General features: G+C 43.4%; 1 protein-coding gene and 1 long non-coding RNA gene across 2 annotated transcripts in view; one reads left to right on the top strand and one right to left on the bottom strand.

Annotated features, from left to right (window-relative positions):
- The window catches only part of LOC109317153, a 2,847-nt gene extending 905 nt beyond the window's left edge, over positions 1–1,942 (top strand). Inside the window, exons 2-3 of the long non-coding RNA XR_002102990.1 lie at positions 294–503; positions 1,053–1,942. This is a non-coding gene — a long non-coding RNA (uncharacterized LOC109317153). The remainder of the gene's footprint in view (positions 1–293; positions 504–1,052) is intronic.
- MYO19 (myosin XIX) overlaps positions 1–16,076 on the bottom strand; it is a 26,293-nt gene that overhangs the window by 9,983 nt on the left and 234 nt on the right. Inside the window, exons 2-14 of the mRNA XM_019545648.1 lie at positions 13,511–13,661; positions 11,180–11,324; positions 10,154–10,302; positions 9,494–9,607; positions 7,368–7,500; positions 7,077–7,146; positions 6,536–6,638; positions 6,184–6,280; positions 5,529–5,605; positions 4,790–4,880; positions 3,436–3,607; positions 2,208–2,281; positions 1,980–2,101 (exon numbers count right to left, since the gene is read on the bottom strand). Of these exons, the coding sequence (XP_019401193.1) occupies positions 1,980–2,101; positions 2,208–2,281; positions 3,436–3,607; positions 4,790–4,880; positions 5,529–5,605; positions 6,184–6,280; positions 6,536–6,638; positions 7,077–7,146; positions 7,368–7,500; positions 9,494–9,607; positions 10,154–10,302; positions 11,180–11,324; positions 13,511–13,522 (1,359 nt within the window). The 5' untranslated portion in view covers positions 13,523–13,661. The remainder of the gene's footprint in view (positions 1–1,979; positions 2,102–2,207; positions 2,282–3,435; positions 3,608–4,789; positions 4,881–5,528; positions 5,606–6,183; positions 6,281–6,535; positions 6,639–7,076; positions 7,147–7,367; positions 7,501–9,493; positions 9,608–10,153; positions 10,303–11,179; positions 11,325–13,510; positions 13,662–16,076) is intronic.

Genomic DNA, 16,076 nt, shown 5'->3' with positions numbered 1-16,076 from the left:
AACTCTCCAGTTATCCCTAAAAGCTGTGCAGATGTTTGACAGAGTGAGTGAACGCACGTTTTCACCTAACTGCACCTCCACTGCCCAGGCAGGATCTCCCTCGAGGGGAAAGGGAATCCCACATGAGCATCTTCAGAGCAGAAGTTGGTCTTCAGCAAGGATAGGAGGTAATGGCGCTATACTTAAAATAAAACTAAATGCCGGAGGAGGTGGATGACAATAGCATTGCCTGATTGTAAGAATCGGTTTTGCCTCATTCCTTTATTGGCCACAGTTCAGTTCTATTATTACAGAAAAAGAAAATACGGAAGCAGGATGAATTCTCGTCTTTAAAAGTCTGCGGCCGAGAATTACCTAGGCAGAGTCACTAATGGAATATAAAGTGGTTGGCATCCAGCCAGAGTGAGAAAGGGAAGAGGGCAAGTGGCAACTCGCAGCAGGCAGCGAACAGCGCTGGAGATGCACGTTAGAATTGTTTCAGTTGTCTAAAGAAAAGTACTAGTGTACGTAAGACCTGTTTTCCTTCTCAGCTGACTATTAATCCCTAGTATGCTGGCACATAGCATGCAATGACTTTGGAGAGCATTAAAAAAATACTTTATGTGTATGTGTGTGTATACATATATATTTTTATAAGTAACTTGTTGGCATGTGTGTGCATGCGTGTGTGTGTGTGTATATATATATGTGTATATATATACACATACATACACACAACCGTATTTTATATATATGCTATAATATATAAAATATGGTCAAGTTTATACATATGTATAAATTAAGTTCTTAAAAGGTCCTTATTTCCTGAAAAAAGCTGCAAAACGTATTTAAGGTCGATTTTTTTTTTTTTAATGCTACTGCCTGCAATGTAGCATTCATCCTCCCACTGATAAAAAATACTATCAAGTTTTAGGGGGGAGGGGAGTTTGTCCTTTCAGTTCAGTTAAGTAGGCAAAGAAGCATGATAAGATGTAGGGAGGGAAGGGGGATATAGATTAAAAGGCAACTCAAAGTGTATGTGGAACTTAAATATTTTATGCCTATTACATTAGCATCCACAAGCTTCAGTCTCAATTGGGCCCTGTTGTGCCAAGTGCTGTATGGACTTCAAAGTGTTTGTCTAGGATGTATTTAGCACATCCAGAACTGGAACTAATTAGCAGTTGGTTTAGCACTTGGTTATTTGATCAACCAATGACTGGATCAAAAGTTGAGCAATGTTCAAAGCGTTTTCTTGATGTCTGTGTAAGTACAGGTTAATTTCTGTGCCAGTTGCTGTAATGCAGCAAGAGAAAGTGGTTCCTGGTAGTTTACAAGTACAGCTATCAATTAATAAGAGCAGAGGGCAGACACAAAGTGCTATTCGTACTGAAGGACAGTGGTGTGGCAGCCAGGTTTGAGAGAGCAGACATCTCACGCAAGGCACTGTGAACTGGTCAAGTCCTTAGTTATTGGGCTGTGTGTGGCCTCTGTGCCCTGGGATCAATTTTAGCCTGAGAAAATTGCCTTCAATTAACTGAAATCAGGGGCGATTCAGACAGCTGTCTGCTTAACTCCTTTTCTTGCTGATGGGAAAGTTGTGCTTTAGCACCAATGTCTGAGGGAACTGCTGTTTAGGCATAGCTCATCTCAAGAGGAGACCAGCCAGCTTGGCTGCACTCAAATGCCTTTTAGCAGCTGGGCTCTGAACAATCTGTCCTTCATGGCATCCCTGAAATACTCTTTTTTTCCCCTCCTGCTCTGGAAAGGGTCCCTGTCCCCTTCCATGCTCTTTCCCAACAGCAGCCCAATTCTGCAATCCTCGTTCAAGTAATTTGTACTCGCGTGAGCATCAGGACAGGCAACTAATTGTACAGAAACCTAAGTGAAGGCCACATGATGCCACCTCAAATACACAGCTACAACTCTAAATTAACAAAACTGGATTGGGATTAGGAGGAAATACAGTTGTGTTGGCTGTTATCTCAGAATGACAGTACCTGTTGTGCCTTCAGGTAGTGTGCTACAAAGTGTTGCTGTAGTTTTTCATTGGCGTAGTTAATACAAAGCTGTTCCAGATTGTTTTCAGGGAAAGATTCAAACCCATAAACATCCAATAACCCTAGAAAACATAGGGGGAAAAAAATCCATAAGATCTAATGTGCTTGGGTCTAAAGAAGGAAAAGCTACTTAATACTCTTGAATCTGAGAGAGACTAAAACCCTTACCTATAAAATTGTTCTGCATGGAAGAATCTGCATAGATGCTTTCATTTATTACCGAAACCAACCAGTCAAACAATCTATAAAATAATAAAAACTTTGATTAGGTGGACACAAAAAAAAAAAAGTGCCTCTTTAACCCTTTAAGGAACCACTTCCATTAAGGACAGAAGGCCAAATTTTGCCTTTGCCTTTTCCTATGCAACATACAGCTCAGCCCAAATCAAAGAGGAGTCCCAGAGTGTGAAAGCAGAATTGGCCTAAAACTCCTATAGGCTAATTTCCTTTATTTTTAAGATGTGGACTTTTCCCATTCTTTATTTTAGACTGTAGTAACACCTAGAGCTCTGAATCAGTGGTGTGAACATACTTTGCTTAGGAGATGCAAATCCACACAAAAGACTGGGCTGTCCTTGAGGTGCGTGAAAAGAGAATTCTGTCACACCACTGAGCTGTATGTTCAGATGATTTCAGCTCAACACACGTCAACTATTGTAGCTGGACAGAAATAGATTTCAAATCTTGCATATGAGCTAGTTTTATTCCCAACGAATAAAGCAATCCTGTGACTGGCAATTTGCATATTTACGCATTTAGGCTACAGTTTAGGATTAGCTACATTAAGAGTCACTTAAGTCTGTAATGGGAAGCGGTTGCTCAGGGGTTCCAAACCTTTCTTTTCTGTAGCATGAATTGCATTTTAAGTGCATTTAAATCGCATTAGCAGTGGAGAAGGGCTTTATACAATCACTAATGGTATAATACCTGTGCAAGCAATTTGCAACAGGGAAAAAGTAATTATTTTTAGCTGTCTTAATGCAGTTTAGCAGATGAAATTGAAGAAGTCAGCAGAACGTAACCAGAGTGTGGAATGGCCTGCTCGCTGTACTTTTACTAGGGAAAACATGTCTATAGAAGGACAGACATCAGCTAGTGGAGAGAGAAAAAATTCTGAACTAGTAGACCTGGCACAAGCAGAAGAAAAGTGATTGAATGTTCCTACACAGACAACCCAAGGCAAACTTTCCAAGATCCAGTATGTGCCGCAGGCAAGCTAGATAGCAGCCATTCAGCTGAGAGCAGGAGGAAATGACTGATCGGGATGGAGCAAAGCCACGCGAGGAAGCCTTCCCCTGGGGAGTTGTAAGCAGGTTGTCTTCATATACCTCTTCCCCTCCCTCAGCACACAAATTTCCCCCACGCTTGTACAGTTGTCACTACGGTTTGCACTTACTTGGCATAGATAACTTTGGCCAGGCAGTCCCTTCTTGTCTCGCATTCTGATCTGGAGCAGGGCTTTTTGAAGACTTGTTGTTGCTTTCCAGCAGTTATAGTTCGAATCCTCAGTGTTTCCAGCAACTTTTCAGCGGACATTTTCAGCAAGTCTGCTGTGGTCTTCACAAAGCCTTGTTCAGAAAGCAAAGTTTGTAACACCAAAAAAATAAAAATCTAAATTCCTTCAAAAATGTAAATGCCTTATTTTATAGAGAGGGCACTATTCTGAGATCAAAATTAAAAAGAAATGTTTGACTTCATGGGATATTCTCTTTCTGAAGCCCAGGACAAGATATTTCAACATGGGCCTCGGATTTTGGGTGCTCAGTGACCTCAGAGTTACTCAAGAGATATTCAACATCTTTTGAAAGAAACTCTAGTATGTGAAGTTCGCTGTCCAAAATTAGTTCGCTTCTTGAAAGTCTGAACTGCAACTCTTAAAATACACACCTGTCCATTTGCTTTGCAATTTCACCGAGGCCCTGGCTTGTACTGCACAGAGATCTCCAAATCCGTGTAAAGAGGAAACATTCATGACCAACAAAATAGGCTACCTTTGTGTGGTATACTGTGGTGTCAAGATTTCCTAATGCATTTTAAGACCCACTAAGCACAGAAAAAAACCAACTGAAACAAACTAGAAAATTATGGGGCCTGAGTGAAAGTGGACTGATTTTGTCAGAGATTGTGCAAAAGAAGTATGAAGCCCTACTGGTTAGGCCAGTGTTTTACTTTTTGTGGGAAGTCTGGAGTCGCTGGAGTTGAGTCATAGAAACCGTCTATTGAAAAAAGGAACATACTGCATATTTTCCCTTGCAGAGTGCAGCCGCTTTTGTAGACGGTAGCTAATTTGACAGGCTTGCTGAGATCAGAATGTGAAGGTGGAATTACAACTTTATTACTCGAGCACGAACACACACTACAAAAGCCCTACGCTCGGGTATGTCTGGAGTTTCAAAGCTCCACAGTGTAAGTATAGGACTAGACCTGAGGATCCTGGTCCTGCCAGCAGCTTGTTCTGTAGCTTTGGGCAATTCATTCAGGTCTCCTGATCTCTAAGATAGGACGTTATCTCTCAGGGACAGGGAGGATTAAATGTGTGCTTGTACAGCACTTTGAAGCTCTAGGGTGTTTTTAGAAAGGCTCCATTCTGTCCTCTCCCTCCCTCCTTTTGAGTGGCTGTTCTCTTCACTCCCGCCTGCAATTAAAGTTTTCTATTGAAAGGCAGACTACAGTACAGCAGACTGCGATGCTCCTTCCCACTGGAAAGCAAACACCAGAGCTATGTATGCTTGGGTTGTTTGGTACCTTACCTTTGGCATCATCTTCTGGCTCACAAGGCTGAGATTCATCTATGGCACCGGAGAACTGAATGTTACCAAGATGCAGAAGCCCTGCCAGTACCTGCAACATGAAGAGGCACTTCAGTGCTGGAGTGGAGATTTACCTGAGATTGCTAATGGCACATCCCCGATGAACAGGACAACAGCAGAAACATTTCCACCAATATACAAATGGTTAGAAAGCTGCTGCTTATTTCTAAAGTCACTAGCTTAGGTTTTGATCTTGCACAACTGTAGTCAGTGGGAGCAGGAATGAGCCCTTTGATTGCATAAGGGAACAAGAGCACCTCTAACTGCAACTTCACGTTCTTCTATAAGTGACCACTGAGGGCCGGGGTGGTGGAGGCGCCGAGGTGCGTGGTTGGCTAGCCCAGAGGTTGCAAGTTCAAGGTCAAAACAGAAGTGCTCAGGTTGAGGCCTGTCAGATTGCAACGAACCTGCAAATTCTGTTAAACGCCTTGTCACAAGGACACACAACAGGGAAAGGATAAGGGATTACTGATTCCTGTAGAACAGAGTTAATCAAAGGCAGTGATGTGTAGAAATGAGGAATTAGAGGCAAACCTTCTGACCCATTAGAAGTCAGTTTTGCACCAGTAAAGATTGCAATGTTTAGTACTAATGGTACCAAAGCTGCCACTTTAAATAGACCCTATTGAGCAAGCATCCCAACTGCCCCCTTCAGAATGAATCAGCAGATGTATCTGACCTTAAAAACGTTGTTCTGTGTGGAGTGGTCAATGCCCAAGTGAAACATTGCATCTCTGGTTACCCCAAAGCAGTCCTCTGCAAAGCCAAAGAGGGTGGTGTTATATATTTTATATCACACTACAAACAGGGTCCCAAACGCTGCTAACCAAGCCCTTTCTCAATCCTTCAAAAAGGCAAGATGGTTCTGCTGAAATTTTCAAAGGAACTTAGGCGAGCAGTGTCCTTTTGAAAAGTCCCAGCTGCCAACCCAAAAAGAGAGAGGTCATATGTTACTGCCACTGCGTGACTTAATGGAGTGGAATATTGACCTGTTGTGGGACACAGAGTTTAGGTTGCAAATTGATAAAACACCTACACAGTACACCAGGTTTCTGAACCTGACCTCAAAGTAATGCAAATAACTTGGGTCAGGACATGCTATTCTGTGGCAAGAACAAGGTCTTAACAGTACAAAATTAAGTCTAAACAGAGGCAATCATGCAGGTGGCTTTGTGGAAGTGGAACATAAATCCACTGTCCCAGTGCCTTAAGTCTCCCTCAAATGATTAACTTGTGGTCATGTGATTTGTCTTAAGCCCATATATGCATTCACCTCTAATATTTTTTGTGTATAGAAGTTCAGCTCTTTGTGCCAACAAAATCTGTGCTGTTACCTTCTAGGTCTTTTTCAGAATTGGGCAACCAGAAGAAGTTTGCACCTTCATGGAGGTTCCACTCCGCCCTTTCTTTCTTAGTGGCACCTTTTGTGATCTTGAAACAGAAGACAAAAGAGTTACTGAATCCTAATGCCGGCATTTACATTTTCTGGTAGCAAATGGTAAGCGTATTTCCAATTTCCCACTCAGTGGGATGCAAACAACAGATCCAGAAAATGAAACGTAAACTGAGTAAACAAACTGAGCCCCAATAAAACAAAAAGTTGCAAGTACATCTTGTGTCCAGCTCTAGCCAGTCTATCACCACTGTATTTTTAGAAATACGAAGATAAGTGAGCCTAGTACAAACCTGATAAAAGATATGGAAGTTCCTTTCGCAAGGGGCCTGATAGGCAACTCTGGTTTTCTCCAGCAGGAAAGTTTGAATGGAAGCACTAGTCAGATGTTGTGTTCTAGAGAAATGATAATTTTTTTAAAATGCACTATTAGAGAGAGAAACCCCATGGTCACACAGTGTACAAGGGGTCCCTAGTTTGTAAGTAATGCTTTACGCTTCTGATGGAAGTTTTCTGGTGTTTCTTTCATAACATTTCTATTCTAGGATCCTTAAGATGATTATCCATGCAACGGCACAGTAGTGTACCCCATTTATATCATCTTCTGGACTGAAGTTCTGTTTCCAAGTTAGATGTCCATTAACTGTTTACACTGTACTAATTAAATCCAGGAAACTCAAGAGTCTCAACAGGCCAAAGCATGTTACAAAAATGCTCCACTCAAATATTCTGTGGAAAGCTTGAGAGACCAGTCTGCAAGAAGTGGAAGTTGTACAGATGAAAAAACAAAAAAGAAAAATAGACAGCTCAAGCATTTTGCATAATTGTGAATACCTGTTTAACTGAAGCTGGATATATTTCCCAAAACGGCTACTGTTGTTATTCCGTAGAGTACATGCATTTCCTGTGAAGTTACCGGGAGTGGGGACAGACAAAGCATTATCATTCTCCAGCCGTGAAAAAAACAGAGCGGTTTTACGCTTCTACTTAGAAAACATAATTACACAGGATATGCAAGTTTTTCAGAGGTGAATTTCTCTTTGAATTTCAGAGGGAGATGTTTTAGGTCTGCATGTGTTTTAAAATATATAATTTTGTTTTAAACAACAGACAATTCCTTTTTACCAAAAGCCTCCATAACAGGGTTCGAGTCAAGTACTCTCCTCTCGATCCTTTCCACCATTTCATTGCCTTTAGGGGAAGTGGTTGAAGCAGCAACAGTGGCATAAAATTTCATAAGGCACCGGGATGTCCAAGTCTGAAAAAGAGGTTTCACATAGACGTTTGTCTGCTTTCACCACATTATTAATTGTCTATTCATAACAAGAGACATGGCTGTTGGAAAACTACAGTGTGTTACTATCTAATATGTTGAAGAAACTAGAAGCACACCGATATACCGGTCCATATCGTATTGGCACCGGTAAAAGGAAAATCAGCATTATCGGCAATTGGCTTTTTTTGGCTGATGTGGCCAATATGTTGCCGATTAAATTCTGCATGCCTGCACACAGCCAGAGCATGCACGTGGCCAGCCCAAGAGCTTGGAGAGCAGCAGCCAGCTATTAAGTCTGTTGCGGGGGAAGGGGTGGAGAGAGGGAAGGAGCATGGGGGGCGGGGGCAGATTGAAGCTCCTGTGGTGAGGGAGGGAGTCCAGCTGGGGCAGAAGCAGGCGCTGCCCAGCTGGGGCAGGGAATGGGATGGAGCTGTGAGTGGCTCGTCTGGGGGGTGTGGGGCAGCTCCCACTGCTGCGTGCATCCCCAGGGAAGCCATGGGGGACGTGTGCCCCCCGGATCTGTGCATGGGGCAAAGGCGGGCTGCTGCTGTGGGCTGGGGGAGGCGCTGGGCTCTTCCTGGCAGAGGGGGGTGGTCTAGGCCAGGGTTGTGCTTGGGCCGGGTGGCAGTGGTGCTGGGGGGGCAGGCTATGGCAAATTTTGGGGTGGCTGTAGCCCACCCTGTTGTGCCTCCCACCTCAATGCCACTGCCACCTGCACTGATTACCGCCCTGGCCTAGCCCCCCTGCCTGGACAAGCCCAGCGCCGCCCCCCCCCGAGCCTGTAGTGGCAACATGCCCTTGGCCTGTGTACAGATCCGGGGGGCACATGCCTCCCATACCTTCTCTGGGCATGTGCGCAGCAGCAGGATCTGCCCCTCTTCCCCATGCCCCCCCTGAACAAGCTGCTCATGGCTCCATCCTACACCCCGCCCCCGCTGGGCAACAGCTAATCCTGCCCCAGCCCCACTCCCTCCCTCACCACAGGGGCCTCTATCTGCCCCCTCTTCCCTCTCCCCACCCCTCCCACCACAACAGACTTACCAGCCAGATGCTGCTCTCCAAGCTGCCAGGCTGCATATTGGCAATTGGATCGGCCAATGTGGCTCGCTAATAATCGGCCATCAGTTTTGGCCCAAAAAGTCTTTATTGGTACACCCCTAGAAGAGAGCAGTCATTTCCGTTTTCTGGCCTCGATTCAGCAAAGCACTTTCAAAGGTGTGCTTAAGCATCATTACAATCAATGACATTTAAGATACATGTCCATGGATCTATCTATATAATGTACAGAAGTATTCTGCAGCGATAACCCAGGCTCTAGCTGCTACATTGCTTCTGGTTCTGGCTTGTGGGAGCTCTCTGCATGGCACTAAGTGCTTTGCTGAATTGGGGCCTTATGGGATAAAGCCTTTCATAAACATCGCTGAGTCAATAGACAGTCACATTAAGATGGACTGACTGTGAGCCATTAAGACCCCAAGACAGCAAGCACTTTGTGCCTCCAGCTAAGCCCATGCTTAAGTGCTCTGCTGAAAACGGGTGAGTTGATGAATGGGAACCAAAATTAGGAGCTGAACTATCACTAGTCTTGTGGGCATTTATATTGCAACAAGAACCATACCTAGTCCTGGCCGGACAGGTTCAGCAATCATTAACTTGAGCAGAATTCCTGTTTACTAAGTGGAGTTTTACTCTACCAAGAACTGCAGATAGGGGCCTAGAAGGAATTTTACTGCAGCCTTTTTGAGTCTCATGTCATTGCACAATATTGTATTATCCCACCAAAATTACTATAACAGCTTAAGGTTATTAGTTGCTAAATATAGTGATTTTTTTTTTTTATGGGATTTTTTCCCCCCTCTTGATCCGAGGCTAGCTGAAATGTTTTGTGCCCCACTGAAGTCTCAAAACATACTAGCAATGTAAAAGTTAATAACCAGGTTATAAAAGGCAGGGAGAGAAAGAGTCATACCCTTACCTTCCCTGCACCACTTTCTCCACTGACTATTATAGACTGGTTCACAGGTTCGATCTGGCTTTGGACATTTCGGTAGGTCTGTTCAGCCACAGCAAAGATGTGAGGTTTTAACTCCTAGGAATTAACAGAACATATGCACTGTTGGAGAAGACAGCTACTGCTTTAAATTAAAAAAAAGTCTGTCACTTATCCTTAGCTCTGCAGAAGTTAGGGACATATAACGGGGGCCTGGGAAAGAGGCACAAATGGTGTGTAGCTTGCTCAAGGTCAGACAACAAGAATGGGAACTTAGGAGGCTTTGGCTCCAAGCCTTGTGCTTAGTCACTGGAATTTACTATCGTCTCCCCTAATTGATTTGATCACAAAAATATCAATCAAGTCTTTCCTTTTACCTACAGGTATTTTGCCTTTATAAAGCTAAAAACGCTGACAGAAGCTCATCCAAATATGAGAGTAAGCCTGTCATACAGAAGGAAAAAAACCTCCCTCACATAGGTAAAAACAAATCCAGTACCACCCTTCTACTAAGTAAAGCCAGTTGTGCTGCTAGAAATGGTTCGGACAATGCAGGCTTTCTTGATCAGTGCAGATTTGGAAAACATTATGGCTTGTATCACTTTGTAGATGTAGAAGAACAGCAGCTTCAAATGCACCCAGTACCTGAGGGCGAAGCGCAGCATGATACTCTTTCATAAGCTTGGGAGAGTAGAGGGAAGAGATGGGCTGAAATGGATTTACAGCCACAAGACTGCAGCCAGCATTGGTGTAGAACACATTTCCTGCGTATCTCGCTTGTAGACATTTCAGAACTGAAAAGCAAACATTTTATTACTATTTACTGAACACAACATTTTTTTTTTTTACTTCTGTAGTTGTAACAGAAAATCTCCAAACACGTTACCTTTCTGCCTATTATACCAACTGATTTAATAAATAGCTTTCAGTTGAGGAGGAAGCGTACCAATAAGAGAATTTTGGTATCTAATAGGCATCAATATTCTGTTTGTTGACGTGCTGTTTAAAAAACGTGAGAGATCACCAATTAACTATTTTATTTCTTTCTCACCCCCCACCCCCGTGAGAGGTTCCACATGTGGAGTCATCTATTCATTCATGGAGCAAGTAAAGGTAGGGAGACTTCTCCATGTAGTCCCACCGCTCTTCCTCAATGTAGTCCAGCTCTACAGTTACGGGAGAAGCTTTGTTTCCAAGTCTGAGTTCAATACGTGGCTTTTCTACTAAGAGTGGTGTGGCAAGGAAACCCTACAGTTTGTGTGGTGTCTTGAGATAAGGAAATCTGTGTGCAGAAACTGGGTTGAGGCCACAGTGTTTTTTCCAAGGAGACCACATGAATTCCCCGAGAGCAGTAGCTTCCAAGTACTACCGAGCCCAGATGCCCTTTAACCAATGGCTCAGGTTGTAAGTTCTCCATTTAGTTCCTATTTCTTGCTTGCTAATGCCACGACAGGCTCAAGGATATTGATGAAACCAAGTTTTAAGGACTGATCCAAAGTTAGCAGGAATCCTTCCATTGACTTTAACATGCTTTGGATCCTGAACTGTAATTTCCCCATAGTATTAATGTGATCACAATAGCTGACTGCATTATGTTGACAGTTATTGGGGAAATTTGCCATATAAAAGGAAGCAACACTACAGAAGGTGCCTCTGGCTCTATGTACTTACCTGTTGTGGTGGTCACAGGATTAACTTTGGTAAGGTCATCAAAGAGATGTAGTGTATCTTCATCACTCAGAAAAGCTTTAACTTCTTCCTCAAAGGAGTCACTGAGATCATTTGGGATGACAGAATCTTTTTTTTGGCCATTTATCTGGAAAGCACAGATAAAAGATAAAACACTGGTGAACAACTGAATGCAGGACTGGACTTTTACCTTTCAGTTACTGGTTATTGTCCCTGAGAGGCTCCCAGATGCAGCAAATTTAAGTTCAGCTCTAGCAAAAATCTTAATTCAGTACATTTGAATGTGACTGGCTTGTCCACTGCCAAGTGGGGTTAAAAAAAACCTGTACCTAGTAGAAAGCCGTGCTGCAGTATGCAGACATATTTAAGCAGGTGTGTGGTTTGATGTATGAGAGGCAGTAAACTACAGATGTCCTTTAGAGGCTGAATTTATCCCTAGTAGTTCTTACTGCAAGGGACTGACACCTGGAATCAATGCGTCTTGAAAAGAACGTTTCCCAGTTTTGGCAACTTTGAGTATCTTTAAGTGCAGATCTACTTACACAACAGTCCTTGACCCAAAGACTTCAAATCCTCTAAATGTCACACGCTCGACATGGTATGTGGGAGAGGCAGAGGAGATGGGCTCTGGGGGCCCTAATGGCTGAGGCAAAGACTGTGACAGTACATTTGACAGCTCAGGCTGATGGAGGGCCCCAGATTTAGATTACCTGGTACGGACTTGCATTTCTGGAGCCAGAGGTTATGATCCATGAGTGTGGTTTTGCAAAGCATGTGTGTTTGTGCATGCATGCAGCTACCTGGGGAGATGAATGGAGAGGTTTTAACACTTTGTTTTGCTTACAATAAACTAGAATTGGCCCTCTCCGTGTAACTTTAATCTTAGCCTCTGGGCTCCGGAGTCCTTGAAAACACCAGGTGGAAGGACACTTGTTTATTACGCATACGTAATGGAAAGCCCAGCCAGCAAAGACAGGCTTCAGGTGCCTTTTTTTTAAGCAGGGGGGAGGTGTTGCAGAGGGGTGTGGAGAAGGGCAGGGCTACCTTTTGTATTCCACTTGCACGTTTCTCTTCCCTTTCTGTCCAACAACTACCGCCTCTCTTCCTCGAGGTAGAGATTTCAAACTTTTTCTTGTCGCATCCCCCCTTCCAGATCCACCCGCTGCCTGTGCCCCACCACCAGCATACATTTTATATTTTAACCCTTAAATGCAATGAAAACTAAGTCCACCATTAGGCAATTTCTCCAACATCCCCCCCAGAGATGTCTTGCATACCCCCAGGAGTACACATACCATAGTTTGGGAACCCCTGCTCTAGCATAACTCCACTAATTTACATGTCATAGCAGAGATCCACAATTATAGGTACCAGTTAACTAAAGTCTTGAAACATAACAATGTTAAATTTTGTTTGCAATGACAAGCTGCTAAAATTAATTAGTGCATAAAATACGAATGCTGCTGAGTTCAACTGGCAAATGGGCAAACTGCATCCTAGAAACCCCTGTCCATGCAAATGGCTCTGAAAAAATAAGTGGAGAATACTAACTCTTTACATATGACACACGGACTTGGAGTGCTTGTCCTTTCCTGACTTGCCATACGTGTGGATTGTTTCCAGCAGTGCAGTTACGTTTGTGCTGGTAAAAAGCTTGCTCATTGTCAACCTAAAATGTTGTCAGAACCACGATTTTCATTCTGCCTTGTGTGAACATTGAGAATCCCAGTGATTGCATGAACAGACATGCTGAATTTTTGTATATAAAACCAAATGTTGCTCCCTTGGTAGTAAATGCTAGTTTGTTGCCAATTGTCCAATCTTTGGAAAAATATGCATCACCCTGGCTCTGCCGTAGTGTTTGTTTGCTGCTTTGTGCTCATAGTAGTGGAGTTGTTGCGTGCTCCATTGAAAGCTGATTGCAATGAACTCTGGAAAACCAGGCCGCTTTTTTTGGCCTGTACAATTAGTTCAAGCTTCTGATATTCACTTAGCTCTCTTTTCATTTTTAATATGGTGGCGTGTACAGCTAGAGGAGAACATGATTGCTTTCAGGTCAGTGAATAAAGTGGGCATTTAAGCTAACCTAGGCACACAAATCAGAATCTCGCACAGAACAAGACAAGCTGGCCAGTTCTGCCTAATAGCAATGACAAGCCTGTGGAGCAGCTGCACAACCATCTTGAAAGAAAACATTTTTTTTCCCCCAGTCATTTATCTCTAATTACATTCAAACAAATCCAAGCCCCTCGTGATTGCATGACATCAAAATGTAATTAATCCATATAAATGATTTTTGGCTTTGATTTTTACCTGCTTGGGCATATTTTCCAGTTGTCTGATGCTGCGTATGGCAAAATGTGTAAAGCTCTATAACCAGGAATACTGGATAGGTGTCAGTACAGCCTTTAGTTGGTGGTATTTCGTTGAAGGTGAAATAGTCAATGGTATTTCATTGGAGGGCCTAAGGAAAAGAAAAAACACATAGACACACACCTTGGTTGTTTCAGAGGAACAATGTGCACTGTGTAGTTCTGTGCAACTTTCCCCAAACTCGGATAAAGTTTCATCTCTGGAATATCAGGAATCAGTCTGGGCCTTCACTGCATTGCCAATCAATGTCAGGTCTCATCTTGCCTATATCTAACAACGGAGGGGTTGCCCCAACCCCAGCAGCTTGGTCTGATGCCCCAAACCCTGTATATGTCTGCACTAATGGTTTGTCTGCTGCTACCGTTTGGTGACTTGAAACGCATTTTATCCAGCTGGATGACCAGAGCAGTGTAAGGCCATGCCCATTTCTATATGAAACCAGGTCTCCGCTTAAATCCTCTCCTTCCAAACGTGCTAGTGAACGTGAAGTTGAGTTCCTGCAGTTCTCAGCCATCTTCAAACATGGGCCTCCCAGCTGCATACTATTATGCCAGCTCCCAAAATGCCCTGTATTGAGAAAACTACGCTGCAGTGCGGCATCCGTTCTGTGCACTGGTCTCAGAAAGCTGGGTAAATACGTGGATTCTGTTCTCTGTAATTAAGGCAATAGCAAAGATGGTAAATTACTAGGGGTTATATTCTACTTCTGTTTAAATGAACGGTTTTGCTGTCTTTGCAAGCACATTCAGAAACGAGAGTAGTACTTGTACCGACATGAATCTCCTAATACTCCTTGGTACTTACTACAGAAAACAAAATATTGTAGATACAGGCTCTTTAGGCAAGAATGCCGAGCATCTCTTTATTGTGAAATTCAAGTCGCTTTGCTGCTTTTGGTTTAAATAATGTTTTGATTGAAAGGAATTTCCAACATAAATGTGGTTGATCTCTTTTCATGCTGTTAGCCCAGATGGTTAATGTTGTGGGCCTGGCAGCATCAGTGATAGCTGCATTTCTGGATAGGGTGTAACTCATGGAAGTTGCATATTACAGGTAAAACTTGCTCAGTACTGGCTGTATCCTGCTTCCTTAGATCGGCAGGAGTGCTGCCATTTGCTTGAATGGTGTTAGGGTCTGGTTCTATTTTTTTCATTCTTATTCGAAAAATAATCAGCTCTCATAACTGGAGGTAGTTTCTCTCTTTACAGTCCCTTGACATTACTGTTTAAAGGATGACTGTTCACCCTTCCGTAAGCAGTGTATATAGCATGACGTTGGTTAATATGAAATTTATACCAATGCCAATATGGCTCGTCTACACTTAAGAGGATAAACTCGCCTAGTGGATATGGTTTCCACTGTATCAATACAGTTTTCAACCAGTTTTCCAAACAAAACATGGAAAAACACAGTTTTTCGAGTGCAACTGCATCTATCCTGGTGCTTTTGTCAGCATAGCAAAGGTGGCTGGGGTGATGGAGAGCCCCACGCACATGCACGTTTAACAGACATGCTTTAGCCATCAAACCTATTGCATCTTTCTGTTCTCCTGAGCAATATGAAATGTCATTTCTACCTGAGAGAAATGTTACAATCTGTCCATTCTCCTTTGCCTGAAGAAGGGCGCGTAAGCCTGAAAGCTTGCAAATAAAGACATTTTTTTGTAAGTATTTAGTTGCACTAATACCAGATACTGCCTCTAACCAGGAGTTCTGAATACTTCAGCCATCATGTCTAAGTTTAGACTACACCCGTGTTTTTGCAGGTATTATTTCCCAGTGGCACTGTTTAAAAACCTTTACAAGCTACAGACTTAAGCTTTCAACTGTCCATCAGAGAGAGAGAGAGTGGCTCCAGTTTACAGATATCAAACCGACTGCCCAAGGTCATAGAAAGTTTGTGACAAAAACAGAAACGGGTCCAACAGGTCCGTGCTTTACCCGCACTTCCGTCTGGGCGCAAAACCCAAACGATAGCCTTTCTTTCTGGACTCAGCTGCAGGCAGGACGTAGGAAACGGGCAATGAAAAAATAACTGGATAGCCTCCATCCACTTTTCCATTGCGTTCAAGGTTACTTGTCCCCTTTCCTCAGCAGCCACTGAAGTAGCTTTGATTTATTTAAACAAACAAAAAAAAAAAGGTGTTCTCCCGTGTGTCTGTCGGAAAAGACCTGCGCAAAGCTTGACCTTGACTGAAATGATCTCTGCTCTCTCGTACCACCGGCGCAGGCTTTGAAAGCACCTTCCCCAGGCAGCGCTGGGTTTCCCATAAAGGAAGGGGACTTCTCAAATCAGCCCAGCCGGAAGATGGATCAAATCCGGATCTGTTGCCAAACCCTGAAGGACAAAAAAAAGCCCTCCTGCGAGGCGCATCTATACGCAGCGCCGGGTCTGGACACTCCTTGCAGGCAGGGTCCTAACCTCGTTGTCACTAGGGAGGCAGCAGCGATGGGGTGGCACAAGGGGGCTGCGCCCCTCCTCGTGCTGGAGCGTGCAACGTGAAGGC

Source organism: Crocodylus porosus, unplaced genomic scaffold, assembly GCF_001723895.1.
Source record: "Crocodylus porosus isolate Cpor-Errol unplaced genomic scaffold, CroPor_comp1, whole genome shotgun sequence".
Lineage (NCBI taxonomy): Eukaryota > Metazoa > Chordata > Crocodylia > Crocodylidae > Crocodylus > Crocodylus porosus.
This window is presented reverse-complemented; position numbering and strand designations above follow the sequence as displayed.